Source organism: Phyllostomus discolor, chromosome 8, assembly GCF_004126475.2.
Source record: "Phyllostomus discolor isolate MPI-MPIP mPhyDis1 chromosome 8, mPhyDis1.pri.v3, whole genome shotgun sequence".
NCBI classification, from domain to species: domain Eukaryota; kingdom Metazoa; phylum Chordata; class Mammalia; order Chiroptera; family Phyllostomidae; genus Phyllostomus; species Phyllostomus discolor.
In genome coordinates this window covers 24,023,382-24,049,758 of record NC_040910.2, presented here as the reverse complement: position 1 = coordinate 24,049,758, position 26,377 = coordinate 24,023,382, and the positions used below count along the sequence as shown (strand labels likewise).

General features: G+C 33.2%; 1 protein-coding gene across 5 annotated transcripts in view; it reads right to left on the bottom strand.

Annotated features, from left to right (window-relative positions):
* Positions 1-26,377, bottom strand: part of FSTL5 (follistatin like 5) — a 546,524-nt gene that overhangs the window by 76,479 nt on the left and 443,668 nt on the right. For 3 of the 5 annotated variants that reach the window (XM_028519771.2, XM_028519772.2, XM_036031944.1), the window contains 3 exons: positions 25,330-25,464; positions 7,410-7,436; positions 45-163 (listed from right to left, as the gene is read on the bottom strand). In XM_028519771.2, the coding sequence (XP_028375572.1) occupies positions 45-163; positions 7,410-7,436; positions 25,330-25,464 (281 nt within the window). The remainder of the gene's footprint in view (positions 1-44; positions 164-7,409; positions 7,437-25,329; positions 25,465-26,377) is intronic. The other 2 variants (XM_036031946.1, XM_036031945.1) reach the window with 1 other exon arrangement.

Below are 26,377 nucleotides of genomic sequence, written 5' to 3'. Positions count from 1 at the left end.
CAAAGCTGCTGCAAAAAATACAAATATATTATTAAAATACTTGCCTGAAATCCAAGGAGCTTTTCACTGGGCTTAATGTGCCTCTGAAATTCACACTCTATAGGTTGTATCACTTTGATTCCATCTTCATAAAAAACATAGAACATGTTTCCAATTCCCAGACCTTAAAAATAAAAAAACACATTCAAAAGTTCAAAATGAAATTGTCAGAAAACTTTACAACCAATACTCAGGGCCCCTCATATTGCTCACAGATCATTTGTGGAGCCCTGTGATGTGAGTACAGCAAACCGTACGTGACCTTCATGGATGCCCAGGCAACTCTGTGACACTGTGCAGACATTGTACGTGTTCTCCCCAATCTCCAATTCAGTGATTTCTTTAATATGACGCAATACATTTTTCATGTATTTATAAAATAGTTATAAATTGAAACAATACACTTTTGATGCACAGATTATGTCTGATGCCTTCTCCAATTAATTTAGGTGTTAAGGAACAAAAGCACTTTTTGAATAGTCATATTTATTCTATTATGGTTATTAGAGATTCCTGGAGAAAATAAAATTTCATTCTTTGTACGAATTTAGTGTATATAACACTTTTTAAAAATAAAAAAAAAACAAGTCCTCCAGATTTTGAAGAATGTATATTTTCCTATACTAATATTTATAAATATAATCTTACAAAGATGTATTATCATTTTTTAAAGCTGGAAGTATTTGGGGTCTATTTCAGAAACTTTAATTAATTTCAGGTTTTATAAAAAAACCTTGGAGCACTAATTTAAATCATACTTTTTCCTCACTAGCGACCTAACTGTGCGACATCTCAAATTTTATTTCACTTTATAAACCCAAACAGAACCGGTGCAGAACCCTAAAAACGTGATACCTGGAATGCAGGTGGTGTTCACTGAAGCCTGCACCTGGGGAGCTTCAGCACCTTCTGGCAAACCTACTGTCTTCGTTGCTTCTGCCTTGTTCCAGCATGTCCAGCCCTAACCGCATGTAGTCTTTCCTTTCTAGATCCTCACCTGAGTAAGTCCCTTCCCCGGTTGTGTTGGTTCCCACAATCTTGTTTATTCAGCCTAATTAGCCCTCACATGGTTCAGTGCTGGCAGATGTTCTTTAAAAGATGAACAATGACATAGAAATCTAGGTAGTTTGGGAATTCAAACCACTGTGCTGAAATTTTTAAATTCTACAAACACCTATAAAGGGTGTTTGTAGAATTTAATCTCACCTATAAAGGGAAAGATTGTTTTAACAGGAAAAATCGCTTAGCATTATTTTTTAATTGAGAATATCTGCAAGGTCGATTAAGTCAAGCCTGAGGATCACAATAAAAGTGTATTTGTTTGTAAAATTGTTTGTTCAGCATTAGACATATCTTTTAAAGATTTTTATTTATTTATTATTAGAGAGAAAGGGAAGCAGAAAGAGACGGAGAGAAATACCTGCTGGTTGCCTCTCGCACGTCCCTAACAAGGCACCTACCTGTCTTGCAACCCAGGCATGCGCCCTGACTGGGAGTTGAACCTGTGACATTTTGTTTTGCAGGACAATGCCCAATCCACTGAGCCACACCAGTCAGGGATAGACATATTTATTTTTTATTAAATATGTTCTTAGTTTAAATAGTCACCAATTCTGCCTATCTAGCCACATGTCTATCTATTCCTGATTTAGACGAACATGTATTCAAACATAATTATGACTTTGTCATAGTGTTTATAACTATCCTCTAGCCCATTAAATTATTCCTACCTAATCACACATATACATTTTAAATGACTCCAGATCATTTCAACATATTTTTTGTTTTATAAATAATTTACAGTACTTATATTTTAATAAGTATAATCTTTATCAGTTGATTAAATACCTCATACTCTGATTTCTCTTCAGATGGTATAAATCTTTCACCTTTTAAACATCTTAAGTCCAGAGAGAGTACTACATTAAAGTGGGATAGTTCTGAATAGTAGCAGAAGTGGCAAAAACTAAAGTCAAGTCATATTTAAAAGAAAAATAAAATTCAGTAGTTTTCAGCTATTCTTTATAATTATAGTAATTATAGTTGTGCATAGAGGACTATAAATTCCATGCTCGGTGAATAAAAAAAAATCATCCCTGGATGGTGTGACCCAGTGGATTGAGAACTGGCCTGTGAAACAAAGGGTTATTGATTCATTTTCCAGTCAGGGCACATGCCTGGGTTGCAGGCTAGGTGCCCAGGAGGGGACACTCGAGAGGCAACCACACGTTGAGGTTTCTCTTCCTCTCTTCACGTCTCTAAAAATAAATAAATAAAATCTTACAAAATATAAAAAATAAAAAACTATCCATTTTTAATGCAAAAAAATTATTTGTATCAGTAAGCTTCCAGGAAACATTACCATAAGATTGATGTGTGCTGTACATCAATGACTATCAATTTACCATTAATTGTTGTCATAACTTGCGGCCATAACCAAGCAGTAATGTGGTGTCTGATTGTCAGTTGTCAGTTACCTACTATGTTTGATGACCATTACAAAGCCTGCACCATTTTTGAAGGAATGTGAGTCTGCTCTCCTTCAGCTGCTGAAAAATTATCCTCCACCAACAGAATGAGAAATGTTTGAACCTGACACTATGCTAAATCCAGATTGTTTGTAAACTTTCTTGGGAAATTTCCTGCCCTTTCTTATTGTGTTCCTTCTCCATATCCCATGCACAGTATGGTCAGTGGGACTCCACCGAATTGTGCACCAATGAAACTTTGGAGCTGCATTTTCCTCTATAAATCACTTAATCCAGTTAAATCACCCCTTTCCTATCTGAGAGACCACTTCCTTGCTTTTAAAAATATGAATTATGCATCAGCATTTTTACAAAGCATCAACTACATTTTAGGTAAAAAGTTATTAAAGAGATACCAGTAAGGTTTAGTTTGTTTTTGCATTTTATTATTTCCAGTAGGGATGTAACTTCTTAGTGTTTATGAAATAGTAATTCCCACAAAATACCATACATAAGTATCTTACTTAAAATAATAACTATAAAGTGAACAACAATGCCTCGATCTCATTGCAGTGAAATAAAAAGTAACTTACACCTTTTAGAGTCAACCTTGAGTTCCTCCCTCCCTACCCACAAGAGATATATGAGTATTTTGCCATTATTTTTCTGCTAGATATATTTTTCATCAAGTATTTTATTCAAATTTTAGAAGAATTTATGATATGAATATATGGTGCAGATGTGTTTCTTTTTAAATTTGCTGCTCTACTATTATACATATATACATTTATTATGAATATAGTAGGCACAGAGCAATATAAATTACCTGATAATGAAGATGTTGGTAATAGAAGGCATTTAGTGCATTCATTAGCTTTATTTGTAAAGAAGCAATAATATATTTGCATATATTCATTAAAACTATTAAGTTTCTATGTCCTAGCCTTTTTTTTGAAAGGGGTTGGAGGAATGTAACAAAGAGAGATCAACTCCATTCTCTAGCTTCAGGCAGCTCTGGGGCACATTGTGGCTACAGACCTTACTGGTATACCAGGGTAAGGTTATTCAGTGTGTGTCAAAACTTCACCATCTTAAATTTGGAGATAATCACTATGCTTACATTACACAGCTGTTGTAAGAATTAAATGAGATGGAGAAATTTAAACATTTATCAGAATGAATAATTATAACTATTATTATAACTGACATTATCTCTTCTTTGAAACATTAGTAGGGGAAAATAACAATTGGTAAAACGTATATAAGGAAACAGAATATGATTTCTGTCTCATGTTCTCCTAAATCCATACTGCGAGACAGAATACTAAGGTTCAGGGGCTTTTTTTGATACGAAATTCTATGAATCCATGAACTGCTAAAAGTTCAACTTGATTTTCTAGTAGAGCAGTTCTCAAAGTTGATCCTTTCAGTAGATGTACAAAGCCAAAGCTGTTTTTATAATAATACTAGGATATCATTTGTGTTTTTTTCCTCTCGGTCTCACAAATTAGATTCTTGCAGAAGTAGAATGCAGTTTCGACAGGTTACATGACACATGACATCGGGTGAAGTCACAACAATTCAGTGCAGAAGCAGATGTGCGAATCCAGCACTTCTTATTCAGCCAAGTATTTAGAAGATTTGAAAAATGTAAAACAAAATGAGCCTCCTCATTGTTTTCTGGAAATATAGCTTTAAAATCATGTGTTACGTATGGCTACATGTAATTGGGTTTATTAAGTTTCCTTTTCATAAATTAATAAATACTCATTTAAATGTTTCTGTTTTAATTTCTAATATGGTTAAGTATAAGTAGATGAAAATAATCCAAATAAACAAAAGCTTTTGTGTTCCCAATAATATTGGAAAATGTAATGGGATCCTGAGACCCAAAGAGCTTGACAACCATATAGGTATCAATTATAATTTTCTCCTCGTTAATACTCTGTATTGTAATGTATTGCAAAATTTCTTAAAATCAATGAAACCTTCACTGCTCTAGTCACAGTAAAGATTGAGAATATGTGCAGGCTGGCTTTTTTCTTTTTCTATCCCCTGGTGAAGTCAGACACATGTACTTTGTCTTTTCCAGGTCGATTGTTAATCTAATAGAGTATAGTGGTTCTAGAATGCGATCCATAATTTGTTTGTTCCTTGTGAGCTTTCTCTTTGCTTTGCTATTTTTTTCTATACAGAAAGAAGACATAAGCAAGAATCACTTGCAGTCTCATAAGAAAGAATTATTTTCCAGAGGATTTTCTAATCAACAATGTGCCTTTAAGTACATGAAACAGACTGAAAAAAAATAGTTGCAATTTACATTATTGTCTAAATACTTTTAGGAGAGCTGTTCAGTAATGATAGTGTATCATAATACAATTATACTACTTATTATGTATAGCAAAATATTATACATTTTATGTATTTATATCAACAATAAAATTTGGTTAATTTCTAATTATTTGATGAGTATTTAAGTCAATAACAAAGGAGAGACTGTGGTGATAATTGTCTTCCTCTGACTTAATTTTATATTACTGTAGCATTTAAGGTATGGTCAATAGCAAATTATAATTCTACAATGCAGTGATTTAGTAACCAAAGATAAATCAATAAGTTTTAGTGTTAAAGTTAGTTACTAGTTCATATTATTCTTTTCACTTTCAAATAATACTAAACTTACCTCTTTAAAAAATATATAGAAGAAATGTTTTCTTAGCTAAAGAAAAATGTAGGCAAGAACAGATTGTACACATTGCATTTCTCATCTTGAATAACTTGGCAGAGGCAGATTTTTGGTTCACGAATCCACTCTTTTTTTGTATGTATGCCTTTGGAGCTAAAAACTTTTCACACACAGAGTAACATCACACCATTTCACCCCAATATGATCTTCACATTACATTAATCTACAATAAGACTTACTCTTTTATTTATACCAGAAAGTTTTCAGAGTGATTGTGTCAAGTTCTTTATTAGGCAATGTTCATCCAGGAATTAGAAGCTATTTGACATCTATTTATCTATCTATATCTATCTAGCTATCTTATATATACATGATATTATTTCAAATCAGTCCTTTTGAGTCAGCATACAATTCCCAATTACAAATTATTACTTAATAATAAAATAGCAATCACATTAATAAATACTATAATAATTATATTAATAAATACTATGAACAAATAATGTTGCTTTAAAACAAAATCAATTTATAAGGAACAAATGTTTCACACACTTTAGGATTTATATATCACAGATTCACTAGGAGAATTCCAAATCTATTTCAAGCATCACATTAGATAAACCAGGCTCAGTGAGGCAAAATAACTCATTCAATTAACCAGGAAAGCCAGATCTCTGGTACCTGATTTCTAATTCCTTCAGTTATATTCCTTCTATTATAATGATAACATGAAATCAAATTTTTAAATGCTCAAAGAAATATGTGTCATCTCAACAGTGAAGATAGTACAAAGAAATACTGCCCAACAGATATGTCCATGATAGTGTCAAAAATGATTGAATTTGCACATTCAAATGTCAAATCCGAGTAGAATAAATAGAAAGGGTATAGTTACACCAGAATCTCCTAAACAAACCAGCTTTTAAAGGAGCTTATACAAGTGATTTAAGAGCAAGAAATCTTAATGGGAAAAAGGCAGGGCAGAAAGTGGTAACAGAAATTGAGGTGGCAAAATTCCAAAATTACTTGAAACTTATGAGGCATGGCTCTCACAGGTAACAGTGATTCTAGTTCACATAGGAAGCTATAATTGAGGAAGAGAAAGTTTGTCTAGGATGGATTATGAAACAATAATTTGAATTATTGTACACCTGGAGCATATGAGCATATAAATTTTTTCCTAAGAATGTAATTAAAACACAATTGATGGGTTATTTGAGTACCTGGTAAAACACATTCTTTCAAGCTTTTGTGACTACAGAAAAATTAATAATAATAGTAACAATTATAAATGACAGTAGATACCATTTATTGAATGTGGACTATATTTAAGGAACTGATAACAACCCTATGAGTATTAACAAGTGTCCTTATTTTTGAGATAAGACAATAATGACATAAAAAGGACCTAGTGGTAGAGACTGCATTTGAATCCAGACCCTTCAAGTATATAACTCATTTTCTTAAATAATTTATTATATTCCCTAGATAAGGCAATAGATTTAAAAATTTTTCTTTTCTGCCCTGGCTGGCATAGCTCAGTGGATTGAGCGCAGGCTGCAAACCAAAGTGTCACAGGTTCGATTCCCAGCCAGGGTACATGCCTGGGTTGCAGACCATAACCCCCAGCAACCGCACATTGATGTTTCTCTCTCTCTATCTCCCTCCCTTCCCTCTCTCAAAAAATAAATAAATAAATAAAATCTTTAAAAAAATTTTCTTTTCTTTAATGAGAGTTTATCATGTAAATTGTGCTTAACTAAGGTCGCTTTTATTTTTTTTGACTCAATTTTATACTCTTGAAAACATTTCAATATAGTGTAATTTAATTCCTGACCATATGTCAATTATCAATTATGATTCAAGCTGATGAGCAATATTAATACTTTTAATGGCAGAAGTTTACATAAAAATGTTAAAATATAATCAAGTAAAATTATTGAATCAAAATAAAAATGGGGTGGCTGGGATGAAAGATTGTAAAGGGATTAAACAAAAAAACATTTGTGCATAACCATGGATAGGGGCGACAGGGCGGGACTGACTTGCGGGGGGGAGAGGGTGGGACTGGGTGGAGGTGGGGAAAGGGAGAAAAAGCAGGAATATCTGTAATAGCATAAACAAAAAAATTAGAATAAAAAAACTAATAGTCAACAAGTCTACTAAAAATTAAGCAAAATATTCACAGCAATATAAAAGACAATAGAATTTAGTACCTTCTTCTCTCCATAATATGTTAGCTACTGCAGCATGTTAAAAAGAAAAAGAAAAGAAGGAAAAATGAGTAAAGAGATCTTCAGTTACACAGTGATATAAATATTAAAGAGGTCATGGTCTCTGAGGTACAACATGTACATAAAAGTACTGAAGTGAATATAACAAAGTACTTTTACCAAACAATAAAATGCTGGGACTAGTTAATAATGTTTGATTTATTTCTTAAAATAGTCTATTCTTCTTTGGCATAAAAGTTTTGTTAATAAAAGAAGAATATTTCATTGACAAGAATAAGGTTTTTAAGTTGAATATAGAGAAATATAGATTAAAAACAAGCCTTGGTAGTTAAACTATTTATTTGATGGTATAGTTAAAAGTCACTAATTGAAAAAGTTATATTTTTAAAATTCTCAATATCACAATATATAATATTCCTGCATAATATGCAATATTCTTGAGCAAGGTTTCCTGTAAAAACGGAAAGCTGTTAAGCAGTACATGCTTTCACTTTTTAAACAAGGCAGAATACAATATAGAAATATATCTTGCTTATATCAATGCAAAATAATGGTTTATGTTGACTTGTTTCTGGAAAATTAGTTTATTAAATATTGTATCGGGACTAAATCAGTAGAGATTAAAATAGTAAAATTGAAATAAAGAGAGAATACCAGTAGAAATAGTCTCAAAGAAATGTCTTTGTACATTTTAATGGTTATTACATATGGGAACAGCTTTGTTATATCAATTTATCCTTCATACAACATAAACAGCTACCTATACTAAATGAAGGCTTCATACTGCCATTTATATGTTGAAAAGCACATAATGCATGTATGAATGCATGTATGACTGTGTATCAGCTCAAAGTCTTTAGCAAAGCACATGGGTCTTCCATGACATTGTGCCATATCAAACCCACATTTCAAACATCACACCATTTTGAATCTCTTACTCTTTAATCATATGTTAAATCGGACAGTAATAATCTTAGCAGAATTCCTTATCTAATCTCTCCGTAGTTTTCCTTTAAACTAGCTTAGTTTTTTTTTTTTGTCTATAGTTAGCTTATATAGAATTTGGGCTAATTGCCTTTTTTTTGTACATATAGAATCCTTTTAAACATCCACTGCATTCCTTAATATACTATAAATAAATTTTCTCTTCTTCTGTTCTGAAATATTTTATTTATAATTAGACAATAAAGACCTGTAAGCTACTGACTCCCAGTAATGCAGCATATACCCATGATAACTGAAATGTAAAGTTCTTTCTGAAGATAACATGCGCCTTACATTGAAAAGGTGGTTCAATGGAGATAGGTGTGTGCACACTAGTAACAAAATCTTAATTAAAGTCTTTTTTATAAACTGTTTTATTTTATACATTATGTTGCAATTATATTCAAGGTGATGGGTCTCATTAAATGTTAGATATGCCATCTCTATGTGGAAATACATGTGGAGAGCTGAATGTTATACGAGCAACAGCGGTAACAGAGTTCACTGCATAGCAGCCTGCTAGATTACTGAACAGTTCTTTTCCTTGGCTGCTTATGTGTAAAGTGCTTTTCAGCTAAATAATTTTGCTTGTCCTTGTCTTTTTCTGAAACTGTAAGGTTTTCAGCAGCACATAACATTTTTTATATACTATATTTATCTAAGGATAACATTTCTGCTATATGGCCTATTGACAGCTTTTCTTTTGGATTTGAGAAATTAACAACTTAAGAAGCAAATGAAAAGAGATAACATTTTTTAAATGTTGGTACAGTTTAACGTATCTGAAAAAAACACCATGTATGGTTAGTGTTATGGTAGTTAAAATTTCTTTGAATGTACATATGGTGAATGAAGTGAGACATTTAAAACACACTGTTTTTAGGATTGAAAACTATATAATATATGTCAAATACATTGCCTGCCATATGCCAAATTTAAAATCATTTTTAAGTGAAACTCATTCTTTTGGCATTAGTTGAAGACAGTTGTCCCTTGTGACCACACAGATTTCCAACCTAGCATCTAACATAGTTCCTAGCTTGCATGCAACCTAGACACCATCCAGGAACCTATGGCTTAATTTCTAAAACATGATAAAATAGGGTAATCAGATACTTTTTGGGGGGGTAACTTGAATACAGAAATCATGTTAAGAAACAAAAAGCATGGAGAACCAGAATTTAAGAATGTAGAGCTAAAGGCATCATGACATAAAATCAGCACTGTGCTAAATTGCAATAATGCACAGAAGGACTCAAGAAGATGTGGGAGGCAGGAAGAGACTATGCAACCCACTGGAGAGGCGACAGGGTCAGCAGTTGTCCGTCTCTGTACTGTCAGGCTCTGGGTTCTGAATGTGGGTACATCACTGGCTGCACCCTGTTGCCAGTTTAACATTCACATACATTTTAAAATGACCTGTACTTAACCATATAGAGTGTACTCTCAGTAACCAAGTACATCTGATTAAAACCAACACACTATAAGAACTGTTGCCATGTCAAAAGATTAAAGCCACCCCACCAAACAAAAATTTGATGCCTTGTTTGCTCCAATGCCAACCCAAGGGAGCATAATATTGGCAGTTGTTATTACATGATGTGTAGAAAATTATCTCAGACTTAGTGGCTTAAAACAACAGAAAACGTGTGTGGTCTCTGTGGGGTTGTGAGGCTAGGAAGGTTCTGAGCTGGGATATTGCATGAGGCTCTAGTCATCTGAAGGCTTGATGTGGACTGCCAGATCCACGTCCAAGTGGCTCACGGGTATGCTGGCGATTCAGCATGGGCCCTTGGCAAGAAGCCTCAGGTTTTACTCATGGGACTCTCCCCAACCTGCTTACATGGCTCACATAACTGGCAGTCGGCTTCCCTCACAAGAAGTGATCCAAGAGAGCAAGGCAGAAGCCACAATGCCCTTTATGATTTGGCTTCAGAAGCCATGTACTTCCACCTTCACCCTCTCTGTGTGATAGATACCGGGTCTAGTTCAGTATGGGAAGATACTTCAGGGTTCGGAAAACAGAAGAGTCAATCATTAAGACCATCTTGGACACCAGAGCATGTTAGTGTAACCGACTGCTAAGCAAACACCGCTTTAAGAAAAAGTTTCTATTTAACATGCTTCTAGCCAGACTGCCAACACTTCAGTTTCTTCTAATATAAAAATCCTAAGCCCACCACTGTTGGGAAGTAATTTAATTTTGTTAATGCTTCACACAAATGATCGGTTTTAGTTTTTATGTGATAAACAATAAACAGGACATTATTAAACGACTGTTGTTAATGGGCTATATAGGGAAAACACAGCCTTCTAATCTGTTCATAAACCCTACCATTGAATGCAGACGACAAGCAAAGTTACTTCTTATTTTGCTTTAATCTCCTTATCTAGAAAATATACCACAGGGTAAATTAAAGAATTAAAAAATAAAATGATTATGGCGTAGTTTAAGTAGTACCTGGCACATAATGAATTTCTCAGTAGATCTGGCTATGTAATTTTTATGAAAGGCTATCACTCTTAACAATTTTTTATTTTTCCTCTCATATTCTGAACTTCTCACTATTTAATATATGTTTAAATATATTTAATATATTTTAAAATGTGTTCAATATACTTATATTACATACAATATTAACATAAATATTATATTTACATGTAATATAAAACATAATCTATATAATCTTTGAAGGAAATTGATTACAACAATATCAGTGAAATACACAAAGTTTGTTAGATAAATATTTTGTGGGATAAATTAAAAATTATAATTACAGACCTTAAATGTATTAAATATCTGATATTTGTGGAATTCTGGGTAAATACATGGCTTATAATTTAGTGAAGTTTGCTTATCTTCAAAGAAATTACAAAGCAGAATAATAGCAGGACAAAGAAAGGCATGAGACAACTTAACAGGATAATCACAGGATAATCGGTAAACTTCGTATCTGAAATTTCTAGTGGTCACAAGAAAAAAGGAAAATATTGGACTGTACACTGTCTGAAGAAATATTCATGCAGAAAATGATATAATGTCTCTAAAACAATTTGACTTCAAGTTAACAGGGGTTAACTTCTTAGAATATATTTCTAAAGAAACTGCATGAACTAAACAGACAAACCAGGTTGTATGAGTATTTTATGAGCATTCAGTGAGTTACATTTTTTAAAATTGTTTAAAACAGAGCCTGGTAGAAATATACACACATACACACATGTGTATATATACACACATATGTACGCACAAATTTTTTAAAAGAAAAGCATTTTTTTGCTAAACAGAGAGACGTATCTTCAAAGTTAAGAACTTTATATTTGACTCAAATTGAAGCAGCATGCAGCAACAATATGGTCTATCTACCCTTTTTAATGGAGAAAAACAATGTTTGTGCTCCCAGTGTTGAAGAACAAACACTTAGTATGTCCCTTCAGACATTCTTCATCAAATGCTGGAATCCTCAGCAGGCCAGTGACAAGTCTACAGTGAATTCTAATATGTCTCTTATAACGCTGCAAGTGCTCATAATATGTTGATTAAAATGAATTCCATATTGCTTTTGATTTGCTTTTAGAAACAGTAAGCGCTAGCCTTGGCTCTCTGTTGCAAAACTGTAAAAACATATTCTCAGTCTGTCCAACTCCCATGCTATTTTCAGTAAGGTCACCTGTAATTGGATCAAAAAGATGACTGAGATTTTCTTCCCCAAAGTCCTTTGTGTTTTAGCTCCAGTACAGTATCATGATAGAGAGACCAGATTTCTCTATCATGCAGTAAAAGTTTTGATGTCAAACTAAAAACAATTTTCAAGAAAGAATTTCAGCTTAAGCACCAAAGAACTGGCAATCTTATATTAGAAAGTATCCTGATGGTCCCAAGAAGATGGATTAATTGAATATTTCACATCTGATTTGTTCCGTGAGTCATCCTATTGAATAGGATTATTTTGCAGCAGTCAACTCAAATTTAGCCTGAAGTATCTCTTACTGCATTTTTCCCAGAATATTTCCCCTTCTCTCTTAATTATGAAAGTAGCACTTACAAAACAAAACAAAACAAAACAAAACAAAACAAAACAAAACAAAACATTAGTCTCTGTGTTTCCCTTGCACTGGTAGAGAGGGAATGGCAGGTTCTGCTTGAAGTGACATCATAAACTGTAGACGTTTTGTTGTCAACTCGTCATGATGTTCACTTACTAGTCTACGTTTTCCTAAAATCTTGATCAATATGTTTCTAGTTATTAGAATTTACCTACCTGTGTCCAAAATATTTTTCAGATGAACTAAGGAAAGTCATGGTATTTTGAATATCGTACATTAAGAATCAGTTCAATGTTATATTTAAACAGAAAGGAAAATATAATGAAATCAGAAAAATGTCTCAAGTCATCCACAGGATTTTTTTTTTTCCTTTGGTAACTGACATGCTTCTTACCTTGCTCTTCGAAAACTCCTGCTCACAATACTACCTGTTTTTAAGTCTCTCACCTTCCAGGAGCCTAAAGCTTCCTCTGTTGAGACAGTGTCATTCCTGCTTTTAAGTGCCTGCGAGTAAGTTTGGGAACCGCATTCTTTCTCATTGTGTTAAAAAGGAAAGTTAAAGCAGGAAGAGGTGGCATTTATATCTAAGACTGGGTAAGGAAACCAAAAACGTGCCCCTCCCACTACGAATTAAAATTAAGAATCTGGAGTTAATGGACGTATTATTTTCACACATATTGTCTTCTTTATTTGAAACAGTATTACTCCAGTTGGGAGCCGAATCACTACTTCGAATTACTACAATGGAGTAACAAATGCTGGTACATCAAAAAGGAATGAGCTGCTCTTGTTTCCTCCAGTCGTATCTGTCCTCTCTCTCCTTCCTCCCTGTCCCAATTCGCACACAACTCAGATTCTGTATTAATAAGAGAGAACAATGCCAGCTGCTCTTAGTCCCCCCTTGTCAACACTGAATAAACGGCAGAACAGAAAGCAGACACCAGTGATACTCCAGCAGCTGTAATTACTGGCACAGAGAAAAAGTGAACAGGGTCAAAGATGCTCGGCAGAGAAGTGACAGGGAGCTCAGAGAAACTCAGCCAAGGAGCAGGAGTGCAGCCAGCCGTCGTCGTGGTGAGATGAGAGCTGGCACTGAACGGTGGGAGCATTTCCGGCTGAACCTTTCTGATATCACCCAGGCTCCATACACATGTAACCCATAATTATTGCTCACGCTCGAAAAATAAACTATCTGAACCTTAAAATAGCTTGCTGTTAAATATGAATATAAAACATCTAGTTTGTAACTCCTGACTAGTCCCATATTTAGCATATGGTACTATCACTACTCATTTTTATCTGTTTACATTATTTTATCCATTGTTCAACATTTTTTAAAAACATTAGAGCTAATAATCATTGACCCAGAATAATAATAGTGGTAATCAGAAGAAAGAGTCAGTCAGCCCTCATTATGTGCTAGACACTGTGCCAAGTGTTTTAGAGCATTAGATCCATTAAAATTGCATTTCTACAAATGTCTCTAATTAAGTTAATTTCTATTTTCATTTAACTTAAAAGCAAAATAAAACAAGCATGTGTTAAAAATATAAGAGGTTAAGCAAGTAACCTGGAGTAAAATAATGTTCTAAAAACAAATCGATGAGCAGTGCATGCACTTGTTTAAGTATCACACAGAATATTTTCAGATTAGGCTCTGCAGTCCGAATTCTCTCTCTGGCCAGCATGGCCCCAACTGTAAATACTGCATGAGGTAAAGGTTGCTCAGAAGGCTGCAAAAGCATGAATCTGACAGTGGATTATTTTGTATCTATCATTATACTTGTTGTTATAGACAAAAGATACAGTTTTCTTCACAGAAGTTCCAATAATCTGGTGAACCAAGTAATGATATCTTTTGGGAAATGCCAGTATGCCAAATAACTCTTCAAAAGCTGGGTAAAGGAAGATAATAAAATGTCATATCGAATGCTCACACTAATTACATTAGAGCAGTATTCTGTAATGATTTTCCACAATCTGTAGTCCATTTTGAGATTAAGTGGTAAAAGTGCAAAACTGTTGGGCATTCAAACTGGTAATGAAAAAAGTCCTACCCAGGCAATGAAAAAAAAATCAAAACGCAAATATCTTCTATATGTTAACAATAAAATTCAGCCAAAAATGCTTATTGCAATATCTCTAAAATAAACACTAAATAATGAATACGTAGAAATTTTACATTTGCAGAAACACAGCATGTCAACTACTCCTAATTTGATTTTTTCTATTTATGCAGTTCAAGGCCTCCCTTAATCTGGATCTATTTAACAATTCATCGTTACCAATGTGAGACAAATTGCCAGCAACTAATTTTTGTGATTACATATTATACAAGGTTAATGGCATCCACCATGGATGGATGGATTAAGACTTCATAAGTCTTACCTGGGTTTGAAATACCTTTAGGTCTCTAGCTATGGAAGTATGAATACATCTACCAAACAACATCTCAAATGCCATCACCTCAATAAAGATGGCGCAACTCAATCGGAATTTGATATTTCTGTGTCTGCAATCTTATCACACTTGGCTTGTATGTCTATTACAGCAATTATTTTATTCTACCATGTATTATGGTGTCCTTCCTGAACTAGACTATAGCCTTTCTGAAGGAGCCTAATTGTCTGACTCAGTGCTACCCACATGCTAGCAACATGGTTTGTGTTTGTTCTTCCCTCAGTAAATACTATTAGGTGAAAGCACAAATAAACAAAACTAGTGTTCCCTGTAGATTTTCTGCTCTTGTTACAATGAAAACTCTTATTCACTTTATAAATGTGGTAAAGTCCTTTTTCTAATAGACAGAAAACAAATAGGTAAATTTGGAATGAAAGTGAAATGGTATCCAGGCCCTTGGTGGTGGGGGGTTAGCTAGCTTCACATACATTTAAACTCTATAAACCAAATTACAGCCATAATAAAAAGTATTTAAATTAAATTAGGTTGCCATGAAAATATGGAAGTTATTAAAAGTCAAAATAAAAAGTAATGATAAATTACGGCAAAGTATTTGGTACATGGCAAATTCTTCCTAAATCATTTCTGATTGTATGGTAAGTCAGTTAGTCTGCTACCAGCGATTGCTGGCTTCTATAGCATATGCAAAATCAACTCTTACAGATGATAACAAGTGTTTTCCAAAGGGTGGAGAACTGACATTTCTACTAGCAATGCATGATTTCCCGTTTTTCTAAATATCACCAAGTCTTAGTCTCATGCAGCTTTTTAACTGTTGGTGTTCTGGTGGACAGGAAATGGCATTTCTCTGTGGTTAAAGGTGCGCTTCCTTGATAACTGATGACAACCTCACACTGCATGCTAGTGAGGGTTAGCATCATTTGATAATATATATCGGCACTTCATTGTTCCTAATCACTGAAAGGTCTTTATGAATCTACGAGCTAGTTTTTAAAATTATTATCATTATTTCCCTCACATCTGTCTATCGTGTATCTATTCATGTAGCCATAATACTGAGTTCTTGTCAGTTTTTTTGCATTGGAAATGTCTTGAGAGTAAATATGTATGACTAAAACTTAGTTTTAATGTAATCATACTGTTTTCTCTGATGTTTATTCTTCCTTTGAACATACCCTTAAAATTGCATTCTCCCTGGCTGGCATAGCTCAGTGGATTGAGCACGGGCTGCGAACCAAAGTGTCGCAGGTTCGATTCCCAGTCAGGGCACATGCTGGGTTGCAGGCCATGGTCCCCAGCAGCCGCACATTGATGTTTCTCTCTCTCTCTCTCTCCCTCCCTTCCCTCTCTAAAAATAAATAAATAAAATCTTTTAAAAAATGCATTCTAATATTAACATTAGTATAATAATTACTTGAGGAAAAATAAAATAAATCGATAAATAAAATAATGTCAATATTTATTTTTCATTCACTGAATATTATTCAAAAGAGGGATTATACTAAAAACATTTTTAAATCAGAGTGAAAAATTCCTATTTCTTTAGAAAACCCCAAAATTATTTGTGTAATATTTCTCTCAGACATTTAAAGATCAGTAAGCTTATTATAAAATAAAACACACTTAGGATAATCACTCATGTCATGATTAATCATGACTGATAAGCATTTCTCACCTATATATAGTCTTTACTTAAATATTATTATAATTAAATTAGAAAGTAACACGTTTTTCCTTTAGTTTATATTATGATCTCAGTCTTTTGAATGTAAACTGCATTGAAAAACACATTCTGACTTTCTACTAGGACACGTTTGAGATAAAAGATAAATATCTTATTCAGTTATAATTTATTATTAAAATCTCCCTATTGCCAAAATATTGTTAAAACTTTTATTATGTATACCAGAATTTAATATAAATATATGTATTAAAATAGGGGAAAGATATTAAAATTGGCACATAATTTTACTGCATGAAATAGAATAGTTTCTTTTAATATATTTCATGTTTAATAACATTTCTTATGTAATGTTACATTTCATATGTAACACAAATACAGGAATGTGCATAAAGTTGGAAAGTAAAGCAAATAAGGAGGCGGAGAAATGTCTGACTCATTCTCTGGCATATTTATTTCACTATCAGCTATATTGGAATTCAGAAATCTGGGTGAACAGGGCACAAGAGGACACACAGATGGATCGTCTGCATTCTTTGTGCAGAGCTGATAAAAATGTGTGGCATAAGTTAGACCACAAGGTTCTAAGAAGGCATCTCATTTCAGCCCTTTCCTCCAGAGCAGGCGTTTGAAAGACACATTAGTTTTCGCATCTCTTCTTACACTTACATTATTTTCTGACTCAATTCCTATGTCAGAAGACTGTAAGAAAATCATGAAGTGGTAGAAATTCTAAATTCTTTAAATCTAAGTACATAGTTATTTTACAAAATATGCATCAAGTTTAAGACCTCTGGAATCATGGAACCTTAAAGTGATTTCTAACACATTCTCCTGAGCACCAACAATGAGATGTTCATACATAGATTTTCTAAAATGTTTCATGAAAGTATTATATTTAACATTGTCAGTCTATATGCCTATTTAGTCTGCATCTCTGAAGTAACATAAATAAAATGTCATCATGACTTGCCTAAATTTATTTTAAAATAAATAAGAAATATTGGCATCATATAATATGAGATGAGATAGTAATATTCTCCTGAAGGTAAACAATGTCTTGTAGACAAAGTGTCTGCAAGACTATTAATTTTGATTAATAAATCAAAATTTTAAAAAAGCTATGAGTCTTATTCTGTTTTGTATGCAACAGAAATGCCTGATTGCTTATGATTATTGTAAACTGGTAAATTTCGTGGCATTCAGATTAGAGAGCAAGTTGTTAGATAGTAAGAGTTTACTATCGTGCAAAAAGGCAATGTCTTAAAAACAGACCTATTTAATGGCTTTGAAAAGGGTGTTGTTCAGTATGTAGCCTTCAGATACAGAAATCACAAGGCAGATGATTTCAGCATTTTCTGGGTCAAGAGATGAAAAGATTTACAAAACAAGTTACTTCACAGTATATGAAAATATCATTGGCCAAACTGAGAGCATGGATATTAGAATTTATGATAAATAATGAAAGCTCATAAAATAATAAATGCTTATCTAGTATTGAGAGCCTTGACATGAATCTATCTTAAGTTCATTTTATTTCATAATAAACTTATCAATGTGTAATGTTCATGACAGACATTAAATATATATTTTTGCTTTTCAAAAGAAATGTGAATTCTTCAAAATGTTTTTTAGTATAACTCCTCTATTGAATAATATTCAGTGACTGTTAAGTAAAGATTAACCATATTTTTAATTTAATTTATTTTGTTTTTTCCTCAAGTATTTATTTTTATTTGTTTTTTTATTCTAGTACTTAGCTTATAACTATCAGATGAAAATCTCACCCCAAATATCATGTCCACACCTTATCCTTAACTACAGATTTTCCTAATTCTTAATCATTCTATGATTATACACAATGGGTGAGTGTACATTTTATACACTGGGTGAGTATAAAAATTCCTGATCAATGACTGCTGTACTTGGCTTCACCTGTACCTTTTTACAGACTGTGCTACTTATTGATTTCTATTGTCTTTCTAGCTTCTGTAACATTAAGATCCTACTTAAATAATATCATTAAGTCTATGTACTTGCTCTTCTAAAATAGGTATTTTCTCCATTTTTAAAAACAAGAAATAAATGAAGACTACAGGTGTTAATTTCTTTGTGTACATTACCAAAATATACTCTATTTCCAAAGTTGGTGATAACATATTCAAACTGCCTTTACATGAGAAAAGGTCAGGTTTTAACCTATTTTAAGGTGCTTTCCTCTACTTCTAAAATAGGCAAATACTGTTTTTAGCATTTATATATCTTTTGAAATATTAAGGCACAAATGGCTACATTTTAGCATACTTCTAAATTGGGTATTGTGAGTTATACACACTGTATTTTTATAATTGTTATTAATTTATATGAGCATCATAAACTTTATTTACTTAGTAATCTTGTAGAGTTTAACCCATTTAAATGCTTTTTAAAAGAATCTTACAAGTATTTCCAACTGTAGTACTGCCTGTGACAGTGACTTAAAAAATGTTGTATATACCATTACAATATATTCAGACATTATATTCCAATATGAGCAAGAAACTAGGTTAATCATATTCCTTACTAAAATCTTGTCAAGTGTGATATAATCCATGCCCTATGCTTAATACAGCCAGTAGCTTAAAAGCTTTCAATAGCATTCTGTATACATACCACTTTTCATTTACCTTAATCTTGAAGATGAATTATTATCATCTGGGAATTGACTTCCTTTGGGAATGGAAATGTATCAAGGGCTTATGCTTTGTGCAAGGTGTTTTCAAATAAATAACATTTACTCTATCTAAAGCACCTTACACTTCTCATATCACCTTCTCCTACTCCCTGTTACAAGCACCACACAATCCCCCATGGCCCATCTCTACTCTTCTTTACATTTCAATCCTCCCTGTATATCACTCCAGTAAATCTTAGTTATTAAGCCCTATCTCCAATATAACTGTAGGAATATATTATTTTGAAGCACTTTCCTGTAGTTCAATTTGTCACATGAGAAAACATCCAGTGAGGTCTGTTGACAAAGCTGGGCACCGTAACTCAAGGTTTTCCAATTCACAGATTAGAATACAAGCAAAATATAAACTCCTTAGCCATATGACGTTTTGCATGAATCATTCATTGAACAGCATCTTATTGCTGGGAAATGTAGTGTAAGAAAAAATGCGCTTGATGTTACCCTGATTGCTCTATTAAATAGAAAATAGCTGGATGATTACTCCCAAGCTGTAGCTAAACAAAATAAGTCCGTGTTGTGTCGTTTAGCCCAAGAGTTGTAAATCTTTCCCCATTTCTACTGCTATCTACATGGAACTCAATACCTCTTTCTCATCATCTTTTGAAGATAAAACAGAAGAAAGGCACATTACATAGAAAAATTTAAAATATAATAGGAATGTAGCCCTAGCTGGGTAGTTCAATTGGTTGGAGTGTTGTCCCAATATGCCGAGGTTGCCAGTTCAATTCCTGGTTATGACACATACGAGAAGCAAACAATGAATGCAAGAATAAGTGTAACAATAAGTAGATTCTCTCTGTGTCTTTCTGTCACTCTCTTCCCTCTTTCTTCTCTCTCCAAAAAATAAAAGTAAAAAATACAATAAGAATGTAAATTCACCAAAATAGTTTTGCTTTGACTCAGATGTGGGCCTTGACAAAAATTCATCTTTTATTAAAAATATCTTAATAGCTACATTTAAATGTATATGTACAGTATATTCTAATCAGCTGAGTCAATTTTTTAAATGTGAAGAGAAATATTTTATATTTGGATATATAATAACATAGAAGCTCACATCCTCATATCTGTCTAATATCTCTATTTCTATCATCCATATTGTCATTTACCTTTATATACCAATCTCCATTTCTGTCTACATGTATCATTCATGTTCAAGACTCTTTGATTTCTAACAATTAGCTGATTCTCTAGGCTTTTTTAAAAATTATGTTTGTCAATGTTTCTAGTAATAAATAAGTAATTATTTTCATAAAATAAGCATGAATAGAAGAAGAGCTCCTTTCTGTCTCATATTATGGTGAGTGCTTTATAATATCTGCACAGAAATCCCTTAATGGGTTAAAATTTATTCCATAGTACAGATAAGAAAAGAAAAGCTCAGAAAGGTTTTGTAATAGCCCCAAACCACAGGACTATTATGTGGTGGAAAAAATAATTCTAACTCAGGTTTTGCCCCAAAGTTCATGTTCTTCTGTTACATCACTCTGCTTTTACAGATACACATTGCATCCCATTGCACTTACAATGGAAAAAGACCTCTGAGATAATTTTTGGTGTACATGGACAAGTCAATAAATTTTTAATATGTACAAATAAAAGTGAAGTCATCATTGATGGGTCTGTGTTTTCTTTGGCTTTTAAAAAATATCTATGAAAATACATATGTGCCTTGTATGATTAATATTGGTCTTTGCCTATAGAATTGCTAGAAGAGAACCCAGAGCAATCCTTAAGATGTGAAGTACAAAGGCCGTAGTTTTCTCTAATGTGATGTCCACCTGATTTTGGCTTTGTTTTTGCTATATAGAGAGCTCTGAGAGCTTGCCGAGTACTAGGAAACACCTCAAGGGAAACTGTCTTCTACCACATAATTACTCTTACATTTTCAGTTTATTCTCTTATGTAGCTATTAGTATTCTACTCAGTTAAATTATTTTTAGTATTACCCTCATTTTGGTTGTGTGCATAAATTTCTAAAAATAGGCACTTTCAGATCAACAACCATATATGTGATATATTCTTAATAACCAGTGTGGAAAATTTGTGTGGAAAAACTTAAAAATTAAGGGCTTTTATTTAAATCACAGGCAAATTTGTAATTTAAAAGACACAGTATCTGCATGCCCATAAAAAGGTAGAATATAAACAAGAATTCATAATGCTTGAGGCTTTTGGGTTACAAATAAAATCTATTAATTTCATTGTCAAGACTAATTTCATGAAGCTTTTCCCATATTTTCTTACAGGAGTTTTACAGATTGATGTATTATGTTATTTTTTGTGTAAGACAGGGATCTAAGTTCTTGCTTTTACATGTGGATACTCAGTTTGCTGGCACCATTTCTTGAAAAAATTCTCTTTTCTCTAATGTGTATTCTGGCACCCTTGTCAAAGACCAGTTGCCTATGTATTTTGGATTTATTTGTGGGCTATCTATTCTGTCCCATTGGTCCATATGTCTGTCTTTATGGCAGTATCATTCTATTTTAATTGCTAGAGAGTTGTGGTTTATTTTGAAATCAGAAAGTGTGTTGCCTCTAGATTTGTTCATTTTTCTCAAGGTCACTTTGGATATTTATTGTTCCATATGAATTATAGGGCTATATTTCTATTTCTCTGAAAAGATGCCATTGGGATTTCTATGGAAACATTGAACCATAGATTGCTTTGGGTATTATGGGCATTTTAACAATATTAATTTTTCTAACCCCTAAACACAGAATGTCTTTCCATTTTTTGATGTCTTCAATTTATTTCATTGATGTATTATATATTTTTTAGTATACAAGACTTTTACTTCCTTGGTTAACATTATTTCCAAATATTTTATTTTTTTGATGCTATTATAAATAGGATTGCTTTTTTTAAGTGTCTCTTAGACAGAAATTGGATAGACATTTCTCCAAAGAAGACATATAAATGGTCAACAGTATATGAAAAGGCATTCCACATCACTAATCATAATGGATGAAAATCAAAACCACAGTAAGATATCATCTCATACATGTTAGGATGGTTATTATCAAAATAACAAAAGGTAAGAGTCATGGCCTGGTTGCATAGAAATTGGAACCTTTGCACTCTGTTGGTGGGGATACAAAATGGTGGAGCCACTATGGACAACTTTATGAAAGCTCCTCAAAAAATTAAAAAATAAAACTGTTGCATGTTCCAGCAATCCCACTTCTAGGTACATAATCCAAAAATACTGAATTAAGGATCAAAGAGATACCTGCATTCACAAGTTCTTTGAAGCAACATTTATGATAGCCAAAATATGGAAACAACTCAGATATCTATTAAAAAATGAATGAATAAAGAAAATGTTGTGTATGCGTATAATGGAATGTTGTTCAGCCTTAGAAATCTTATTTGTGAGAACAGAATGGACCCGGCAGACATCATGCTAACTGAAACAAGCCAGTCACAGAAGGACCGATACCGATAGCTGAACCTACATGAGGTATCCGAAGAGTCAATATCATAGAAACACAAAATAGAGTGGCAGTTGTCAGGAGATGGGGGGACGGGAGGAACGGAGAGCTGCTCCTCAAGTATGGAGTTACAGTTAGACACGATGAAGAAGTTCGGGAGGTCCGCTGTATAACTCAGTGCCTATAGGTGACAGCATGGCTTTGTGCACTTAAAAGTTATTAAGAGGGTAGAGCATATGTTGTATTCTTACCTAAATAAATAAGTTTAATAAAATTTAATTCATTAGTTTTCACTCTCTGTGCTAGAAAATGTCACGTAATTTCAATACAGAAGCAATGCCCATAAATATTTTATGTCTAGACCTAGGGAAAATATATTTTACTTGTATTGTTTCTTGTAGGATAATCGAAATTTTTGTATAAAAGTAGTAAGTCCTGCACCACTATATCTTATAAAAATATTAATTCTGATTTTAAAAGCATACTACTAACAAAAAATCTCAAAACTAATTTAAAGTGTTATTTTGACCTCTAAGGGTTTAAAGTGATAGTAAAATAAAGTGAAAACATAATTTCAGAAACTGCTTATAATTAAACTAACACATTTATATGATTAAATATATGACTAAATTATATTAAGCATTCTTTTATAGTTTTCCTCAAGTTTCCATGCTAGTTTAGAATGATTGATTAATTAAGGGAGTTATGACAAGGTTTTTTAATGTTGTAAATAGGGAAATACATTGAAAAATACATGACTGATACTAAAAGAAAATCAGAATGCAGAGTTGAAATTAAACGTCTCACAAACATCATCATAAAGAACAAAGAAAACTAAAGTCTTCAATTACTTGTCACCCTAAAATTAATTTTTAACAGGAACTGTATTTCAAATTAGTATATTGCAGAAATATCTAGAGTATAGTAAAAAAAAATGTGGTGGAATTTATGCAGATCATTAAATCCAGCTTTCCTTCCTTTTTTTTTTTTCCACACTAAGTATTTTCTTTCTAAATATTTGCTTGTAATGATGTTTGCCCTAACCAGACCAAATATAGAAAAAGATAACTTGATAGTCAAAAAGATAAGATCCTCCTTCCTCATTGGATCCAGTTATACCTACATGTGCTCAACAATTTAAAAACAGATAAGGAGCTTCCGGGGACCATGCATTAGCCTTGTTCAAAAACTGGGTTTGGAGAAATGGGCATGGCAATCTGGTGGGCTTTCAAAACATCAGAACCCTGCAGAAATTTAGATTGGGTGTAAACAGATGTGATAAATCAGCAGAGCAAGGAGAGGCCACTCCAAGTACAGCTGACCCTTAAACAACACAGGTTTGAATTGTAGGGTCAATTTATAGGTGAAATTTTTTCCACAAAAACTATAAATCTATTTTTGCTTCCTTATGACTTTCTTTATAACATTTTCTTTTCTGTAGCTTTCTTTATTGTAAGAACACAGTATATAATACATATACAAAGTATGTAAATTGACTGTTTATCTTAGTAGTTAAATTTTAGAGGATTCAAAAGTTATATGCAGGTTTTAGAGCCCTGGCTGGCGTAGCTCAGTGGATTGAGCGCGGGCTGCGAACCAAAGTGTCGCAGGTTGGATTCCCAGTCAGGGTACATGCCTGGGTTGCAGGCCATGACCCCCAGCAACCACACATCGATGTTTCTCTCTCTCTCTCTCTATCTCCCTCCCTTCCCTCTCTAAAAATAAATAAATAAAATCTTTAAAAAAAAGTTATATGCAGGTTTTCAAATGTGCTGAGGGTCAGAGTCCTTAAACCCCATGTTGTTCAAGGGTCCACTGCCCTTCAAAACCCAATTTCCAAACAGCCATTCTGTGATGTGTGTGGACCAGGAAAAGTATCTGTGGACTTGTATGTGGAGAGCTTACTTGATAAATGCTACTATAGTACCTGGAGTTCTGAGCAATTCAGTTATAACCAAAAATCCATCTTTAGCATGCCAACAATCCATATCCCTCTCACCAAATCATATTTTAAATAAAAAACAGTTATTTTTCATATTACTTCATGATCCAGCCAGAAGACACGCAGAGTGATGACAAAGGATGCTTAGCACTAAATGGGGAGCAGCCTGTGGAGCAGAGCTGGTGCCAGGGCAGTGAGGGTCTCTCAGTGGCAGTAACCTCCATGCCTACTAGGGACACCTTGCTTTACAGACACTGCACTACTGACTGTGATGCAACTGACAGAAAATGAAAGGTATGAATTTGATAAATTGATAGGATGTACCTTAGCTATATTTCGAAACCTTAAATTCCCCAGGTCTTTGGGTGAGGTATTTTGCAAGGCATTTAAATTCCCTTATGAGCAAATGCAAAGACAGTACCTGAAACATGTACAGTTGCAAAAGAAAGAGAATAATTGTAGTGTTATATTAAAGTTTTTCCAAGCTTGCTTTTAAATTCTTAAATACACTTTTAATATTTCAAGGTTCATGTCTCTCCTACATAGGACATTTTTAATGGATTATTCATTTCACAGAGTTTTCTGGTTCTTTAGCTTTTAGAAAAAAGCTTGATTGTAAAGTTAAGTATTGTGTGTGTGGGGGGGCGGGTACATACAGGTTTTTCTAGCAGAATCTTCCACAAAAAGAGAAGAGATGTCTTCATCTACTCCTGCTTCATTCTTCGCAATACAAGTGTACGCTCCTGTGTCTTCATAGCGCACGTTGCTTATATGGACCTCACTGCCGTTTGCTGTGAACAGAAGGCAGATGCAACTTGTAAACTACCACTTCAGTTTTGGTACAGTGCTTTCCGATCACACAGTCAAACAGTTTTCTTAGCTTGTCCTAATCACACTATTTTCCTTCTGACTTCCACGCTTTGAAGACATGCCAAAATATTCCAAAAGCATTCCAGTGTTTCATAACCTGTGCTGTCATTTTAATAGAGAGCCCAATACTCAATATCAAAGCACACAGTTTATATTTTATATTCATTTCCTAGCACCTACATTATATAAGGAGTATTTCACATTGAAAACTATAACTGCAATTATATATTTATTTTTAACGTTCAGAATCTACTTTGCCTTAAGCTTTCACAAAAGTTTTATATAATACCAACATAGTTAATTTACAGAAGCATACATATAAAAGTTTTCATAATGAAATTAACTGAACTATATCATGCAAGCATAATATGATTGTCACTTATCAAATTTGTTATTAAGTCCATATTATATCTTGAATTATTAGGAAGAAGGACAGGAAGGTAACAACACATGATTTGTCTGCAAGGTTTTGTCTTGTCCGTAAATACACCTAAAGTAAAAAATATTGTAATATGGAAATTGATGTAGTTAATATGGAAACAAAGGGTTAAGGCAGTGATACCCCATCTTTTACATCTTGTAAAATCATATTTTAAGCTAACTCCTGAATAATGAGTTGCATTCCCCAGTGTGGAAACCAAGATATAATGAACCATTTAATATATTGACAATATACAAGGTGCTTTTGCATATTCTATTTCTTAATTATTCTCAAAGAAATATTTAAGTTTTAGATGAAGGATCTGAGACTTGCATAAAAATAATTTTATGCAAGTCACCCAACTCAAAGGGAAAGGCTGGACTCCTGCTCTATCAGACTCTAAAGTTCAGTGT